This window comes from Monodelphis domestica, chromosome 3 (assembly GCF_027887165.1).
Source record: "Monodelphis domestica isolate mMonDom1 chromosome 3, mMonDom1.pri, whole genome shotgun sequence".
In the NCBI taxonomy this organism is placed as follows: Eukaryota; Metazoa; Chordata; class Mammalia; order Didelphimorphia; family Didelphidae; genus Monodelphis; species Monodelphis domestica.
The window spans coordinates 494,282,557-494,290,075 of NC_077229.1; the positions used below are offsets into that span (position 1 = coordinate 494,282,557).

The 7,519-nt window shown below is 36.3% G+C and overlaps 1 protein-coding gene across 1 annotated transcript in view; it reads right to left on the reverse strand.

Annotated features, from left to right (window-relative positions):
• DMGDH (dimethylglycine dehydrogenase) overlaps positions 1–7,519 on the reverse strand; it is a 112,820-nt gene that overhangs the window by 77,111 nt on the left and 28,190 nt on the right. The window contains 3 exon segments of the mRNA XM_056824802.1: positions 7,304–7,360; positions 7,362–7,406; positions 7,408–7,445. Of these exon segments, the coding sequence (XP_056680780.1) occupies positions 7,304–7,360; positions 7,362–7,406; positions 7,408–7,445 (140 nt within the window).

Consider the following 7,519-nt stretch of genomic DNA (forward strand, 5'->3'; position numbering starts at 1 on the left):
TCTTATTAATTTATAATTTATAAACTGGTATTTAATAATTTTCACAAACTGGAAAGCTAATAACATGCAGAAAAATGTACACCTTGGTAAAACAATACCTCAAAGATAAGGCAGTACAAGAAACTAAATTACATTTTAAAATTCATTCAACAAATATTTACTGAGTATCTTCTATATACATAGGACTCTTGATTTAAATAGGGATTCATCTCATTAAACACTTCAAAATGTCCTGTTTACATTTGAGAAAGCTTCCATTTGCAATGGATTGTTTACTTATCTATTTGATTTGGAGTTCTGCCCATGGACTGTGAATATGCTTCATACCTTCTCACAATGCATGATGCTACTGAGGAAAAAACACTTATGAATTGTTTAAGTAGAAATGTTAAATATATATGTAAGCACACTCATAAATACAGGCACATATACACATATATGCATATACGGACACATAATTCCTAGGAAATCCCTCTGAGTTTGAACAAAAGTACTCCAAAAAGGGACCTGTGATTTCATCAGTTTGAAGTCAAATTAGCTATATGTGAATGCATCCACATTCATTAGGTGCTTACAATGTGCCAGGCACTCTACTAAGAATGTTCCTTCTAACTATGTATGTACATGCCAAACCATCCATTTTTGGTTATCCCATTCCAACTTTTATCTATTTCCTATCATAAATTCACCACAAAGGGAGGTGAGGGAGGAAGAGAATAAGCATTTATATAATGTCTTCTACATGCCAAACACTATGCTAAGCTTTTTACCAATATTATCTAATTTGATCCTCACAATAATTCTAAGAGGTAGACACTATTGTGATCCCCCTTTTATAATTAAGGAAACTGAGACAAACAGAAGTTAAGTGAATTATGCAGGGTTATATAGCTAGTATCTGAGGCTGAATTTGAATTCAGTTCTTCCCAAATCCAGGGCATGCTATTCTATCCATTTTATCAACTAGCTGTCTCAAAAAACTCTCTCAGGATGCGACTGACTTCCTTACTTTCTCCTATAGGATATTAAGAGGATACCAATATAGCACTCTGTGGATTCTATGTGTATACTTTTGGGATAACATGCTGCAGACATCAGGAGTATATGCTTTGTACCATTTCTTCTTACTATAGTCCATTAATTAAGTATCCCATTTTAAAATCAATCAAGAGTCATGGCAGTCAAGACAAACTCAGGAATTATATGAACACAAAAGCAAAACACTCTCCACACAACTAAAACTAGATCTAAACAATTGGAAAAACATTAATTACTCATGGGTAGGATAAGCTAACAGAACAAAAATTATAATCCTAACTAAATTAATTTACTTATTCAGTGCCATACCTATCAAACTAACTAAAAACTTTTTATAGAATTAGAAAAAAACTATAATAAAGTTCACCTGGAAGAACAAAAGATCAAGAATATCAAGAGAATTAATGAAAAAAATGTGAAGGAGGGGGGCCTAGCAGTACCAGATCTTAAACTGTTACTATAAAACAGTGGTCATCAAAACAATATGGTACTGGCTAAGAGACAGAAGGGTGGATCAATGGAAAAGACTAAGGGTAAATGGTCTCAGCAAATTAGTGTTCGATAAACCCAAAGATCCCAGCTTTGGGGACCAAAATCCACTATTTGACAAAAATTGCTAGGAAAATTGGAAAATTGTATGGGAGAAAATAGGTTTAGATCAACATCTCACACCCTCTACCAAAATAAGTGGGTAAATGACTTAAACATAAAGAGGGAAATTATAAGTAAATTAGGTGAACATAGAATAGTACCTGTCAGATCTATGGGAAAGGAAAGAATTTAAGACCAAGCAAGAGATAGAGAACATTACAAGATATAAAATAAATAATTTTGATTATATTAAATTAAAAAGGTTTTGTACAAACAAAACCAATACAACCAAAAGTAGAAGGGAGGAAACAAACTGGAGAAAAAAATTTACAACAAAAATTTCTGACAAAGGTCTAATTTCTCAAATTTATAAGGAACTAAGTCAAATGTACAAAAAATCAAGCCATTCCCCAAGTGACAAATGGTGAAGGGACATGAATAAACAGTTTTCAGATATAAAATCAAAACGATCAATCAACACATGAAAAAGTGTTCTAAATCTCCCATGACTAGGGAAATGCAAATCAAAACAACTCTGAGGTACCACTTCATACCTAGCAGATTGGCCAGTATGACAGTAAGGGAAAGTGATAAATATTGGAGGGGATATGGCAAAATTGGGACACTAATGCACTGGAGTTGTGAATTGATCCAACCATTCTGGAAGGCAATTCAGAATTATGCCCAAAGGGGTTTAAAAGACTACCTGCCCTTTGATCTAGCTATACCACTACCAGGTTTGTTCCCCAAAGAGCTAATAAAAATGTTTGTACAAAAATATTCATAGCCACGCTCTTTGTGCTGGCAAAAAATTGGAAAATGAAAGGGTGTCCCTTAATTGGGGAATGGCTGAACAAATATGATGGTGATGGAATACTGTTATGCTATAAGGAATGATGAACTGCTAGATTTCTATAAGAACTGGAAAGACCTCCATGAATTGACATGGAGTGAAATGAGCAGAACCAGGAAAACATTGTACACAGAAAGTAAAATATGGTGGAACAATTCAATGTGATAGACTTTGCTACTAGTAGCAATGCAACAAGCCTGAACACTCCTGAAGGACTTATGGGAAAAAATACTAACCTCATTAGCTCCAGGAAGGGGGAGAGAAGAGGGGAGAAAGAGAAAATAAATCATGTAACCATGGGGAAATAGTTATAAATAAATGAATGAATGAATGGATTAATTAACTAATTAATTAATTAAGAGTCATGGCAGGCAGTACATGAGTAGAGACTTATGAGTTATAGCAGTAGAGCAAAACAATCCCCACCCCCTCAAAGCTATAGATAGATAGATATACACGTGGATATATAAATATATATGGATATATTCATATAGATAGATAAATGTGTACATATCCATGTATATAAATATATGGCTCTATCCATATCTATTTGTACATACAAGCATAGGGGAGGTCCTGGGTTCAAATTTGACCTCAGATATTTTCTAACTAGATGACTCTGGGCAAGTCACTGAACCCCCATTATCTAGCCCTTTCTGCTCTTCTGCCTTGGAGTTGTCATTAGTATTGATTCTAAGACAGAAGGTAAGGGTTTAAAAAAATAAAATAAAAGGACGCAGCCAGGTGGCTCAGTGGATTGAGAGCTAGACTCAGAGATGGGAGATCCTGATTTCAAATCTGGCCTCAGACATTTCCAAGCTGTGTGATCCTGGATAAGTCACTTAACCCTCATTGCATAGCTCTTACAAGTCTTCTACTTTGGAAAAATACTGATTCTAAGATAAGATAAGAGTTAAAAAATGAAATAAAGATGAACAGTTAGGCTCTTTTCCAGGACTCTTCAATATTCTAGGGCTTAATGCAAGCAAGACAATGTCATCCGCAAACTGCATCTTGAAAACCTCAAAATCCACAAGAAATCTCTCTTAAACTTATAACTTTATGATGGATTTCCTCCACAACCATGCCAAATACCTTCTGTGAGCATATATCTCCATGCTCTGTGCTTTGCTGATATTTATATATAACCAGAGGTTGCCCCAAATGGAGATCAAAAAGCCATAGTCATAAAGTAGAGTGAAAGCTAAGAGACTGATGGGGGAGACTCAGAGACAAGGGCAAAACCACAGAAATGTAGGGAGTTCTGGGAAGGATCTGCATGTTGGATAGGCAGATACCTGCCCCTCCCCTTTCCATGGTAATGACTCTGGATGTCTGGCAAATCTCCCTTGGGTTATATTGATCCAAGGTCATGAAAAAAGGCTATTTCTATTATTATGTATTTCTAATTATCCTGAATAATTTTTAATGTATGGGAAGAAGGCACTTTATGAAATGAAAGTATTTAATGTTTGTTTACACAAATGTGGCAGAATCTTACATTCATTACATGATTTCATGATAGTAAATATGTAGTCTGCTATAGAATTATCATTTGCAAAAGTTTGTCTTTTCCTACTTCATTGAAGATTTCCTTGATAAAACTTTTATATTAATGGGAAAGTAGGCATATAGGACTATAGTTGCTGGTACATTCTTTTTGCCTTTTAAAAAATGAGATTCTATTTTTTTCATGTCTTTCCAATTTTAAAAATTAAACTTGTAAGACCCATGCAATTATATTCTTTTAGCTAAGATCTCCTCTATAATTACATGGACTAACCCAGCTGCTTTTCCCATCTTAGTTCTCTTTAGTGCCATTTAAACACATTCTAAACCAGTAATGGAGAACCTATGACTTGCATGCCAAAGATGGCATGCAGAGCCCTCTCTCTGGGCACATGCACTGCCTTCCCCTCCTAAGCCCCGTACCTCCAAGAGTTTGTTACTAGAAAGGAAGAGGGACTTGGGAAGAGCTGCTCCCTTCTTCCTCTCCACCATGTCTGATGACATTTTTTCACTTCACCCACCCCTCTGCCCAGCAGCCCAAGGGAAGCTCACACTTCCCTACCCCCCTCTACCTGGGCTGAGGACATTCCCCACTTCATCCATCCCTCCACCCAGCAGCCCAATGGGAGCACTTTCCCCCTCCCCTGTGTGGAGTGAAGGGCGGAGGTACACCTGGCACTCCATGGTGGGGGAGACAGAATGCATTCTCTAAAAGGTTCACCATAGCTGTTCTAGACTGTGATGGTAGAATCCAAGTTTCGGGGTCCCATGAGCTTTGATGATTAAAAAAGTTTTTAGCTTTGCAGACTTTTTCTATTTCTTTCTTGTCTTCCTTTCACTTTCATCCTTCAATGTCCTAAGGACAGATTTGCTTATTGGGGTTTCTCTCTAAGCTTTCTTTACACGGATTCTGCCTTCCATTGCTACTCTTTGTGTTATAACAGTACTGCTCAAATCGTCCATCATCCTCTTCCATAAGGCTTTACAAACTAGTTAATATTCTAAAACATTGTTTTTTTGGTTGTCACGCATCTCTTCTTGGCAAATAAGTCAAATACATTTTTACTGACTAAGGGATTTTTGCGGCTTTTTTTGGTCTTTGTGTTATGGCAATTGATTTGTACAGATTACTTTTCTGTTTTAACTATTTGTAGACTGTCTCTACATGTTCTTCTGCCCATATCTGATTTTTCACAATCAACAAGCTTATGCATATGTCGAATAGAATTGTGTTAGTGACATATTACACTTTGCCCCACTTTTATTCTTTCTTCTAGATTGATACCAATTTTTTCTTTGCTCTAACGAGTTAGTAGTCTGACTGTACACAGACAGCTAACTAAAGAAGAATTTCCAAATGAGTTTTTATTTGTATATTAAAAAGACACAAATTGGTACATAATTAGGAAAAAATCATGTAAAAGAGTAGGAAATCCCATTTTTTGATGTTATAAAGTGCTTGTCATGCATGGCCAGCAAGAGACTGGGGAGACATAGGAAGGTAACAAATGTAGATATCTCTGCCTTACTTTTCCTTCAAGATGAAGCTTAAGTGCTACCCTCCGCAGGGAGCCTTTCCTAGTACCATTATCCTCTTCCTGTCTAACATTGCCTGCCATCCATTCTGTACCTCTTTATTTACATATTGACTCCCTCCTTAAAAAGTAAGAGACTGCTTTTGCTTTTTTTGTGTCTTCAATGTTAAGGCACAATGGTTAATAGATGGTTAATACACGTGTTTCTGGATTGGTTAATTGTTTGAAGTGTTGAGTCAATTAAGGAAAACAATTTTGAAGAGATGCCCATAAATAGGCAGGCTAAAAATCAAGGTCTGGAGCACAAGAGAGAGGTCTGGGTTTGAGCTACAGATTTAGAATCACCTGCATAGTGCATAGTTCAAACTATGGGAATGGATGAAATTTCCAGAAAGGAGAGTAGAGAGAGAAAGAGGAATAAAGGAGTGTCCAAGGACAGAATTGTAGAGATTTTTCTTAGGCCAACATGTAGTTGGGAGGGGTGGTAATATTGTACAAAAAAGGAACAGCATCTCTTATTCAACATAATTCTTGTCTTTTAAAAAATGTTTTTACTCTTACCTTCCATCTTGGAATCAATTCTGTGTATTGGCTCCGAGGCAGAAGAGTGGGAAGGGCTAGGCAATGGGGGTCAAGTGACTTGCCCAGGGTCACACAGCTGGGAAGTATCTGAGGCCAGACTTGAACCTAGGACTTCCTATCCTTTAGGCCTGGCTTTCAATCCACTGAGCTACCCAGCTGCCCTTTTTCTTTTTTTTAACCCTTGCCTTCTGTCTTAGAATCAGAATCAATACTAAATATCAGTTTCAAGACAGAAGAGTGTTAAGGGCTAGGCATTGCGTTTAAGTAACATGCCCATGATCATACAGCTAGGAAGTATCTGAGGTTACATTTGAAATCAGGACCTCCTATCTCCAGACCTGGTTCTCCATTCACTGAGCCACCCAGCTGCCCCCTTCTCAGTCTTTTTTTTTCACATAAAAAGTAGGACATGAGTGTCATTGCAAGTTTGACACAAGTCTTCAAAGAAGTTTGCTCTTGTTTGTCCTTCATTTCAAAGATCAATAGTTTTGAGTGATATTTGAGCACTCATTGGTAATTAGAGTAATGTTTCTTATTCTGCTCCTTTAAAAAAATTTAATAGATCTACTATATCCATGATCATCACAGTACCCAATGTTTCCTTCCTTCCTTCCTTCCTTCCTTCCTTCTTTCCTCCCTCCCTCCCTTTCTTTCTTCTTTCTTTCTTCTTCTTTCTCTTCTTTTCTTTCTTCTTTCTTTCTTTCTTTCTTTCTTTCTTTCTTTCTTTCCTTCTTTCTTTCTTTCTTTCTTTCTTTCTTTCTTTCTCTCTCTCTCTCTCTCTTTCTTTCTTTCTTTCTTTCTTTCCTTCTTTCTCACTTCCTTTCTTTCTTTCTTTCTTCCTTTCTTCTTGTAGTTTTTTAGACAATTTAACTATAAAAGGACTTTAGTACCACATTTCCCTTTTAATGAAGTTGCAGAAAAGTGTGAAAAATGTGTCCTTAAGTGCCCTAAGAAGGAAAAACAATTCTTCATAACCTTTTGTAATCTTGCATACTTATAATGCTCAGATATAATATATAGTATATTATATAATATGCAATGCACAGCTTAACAATTTATCAAAGACCTGCATTTACTCACCAAGTTTTGGTCTTTGAAATGAACACATGATGCCCTAACTTGACATATTTCACACATATTTAGAAACTTCAAATATAATTCAATTCCATTTGAGGGCCTACGTAAGAAAGAATACCTTTTCCATATTCAGTAAAGGAAACATTTCTTGTACTTTTTCAGGCTCAATAATATTACTGTTCTGTGGCTTGCCAGTGGGTACGAGTCATTTGATACTTAAATTTCATCCACTCTTGTGGGAGTTGTTGCAATTTCTGATGCTTCCTGGCTGATGGAATACCCACCTCCTGTAAGAACAACCACAAGAAAAGAATATTAAAAATTGTCACTAGAG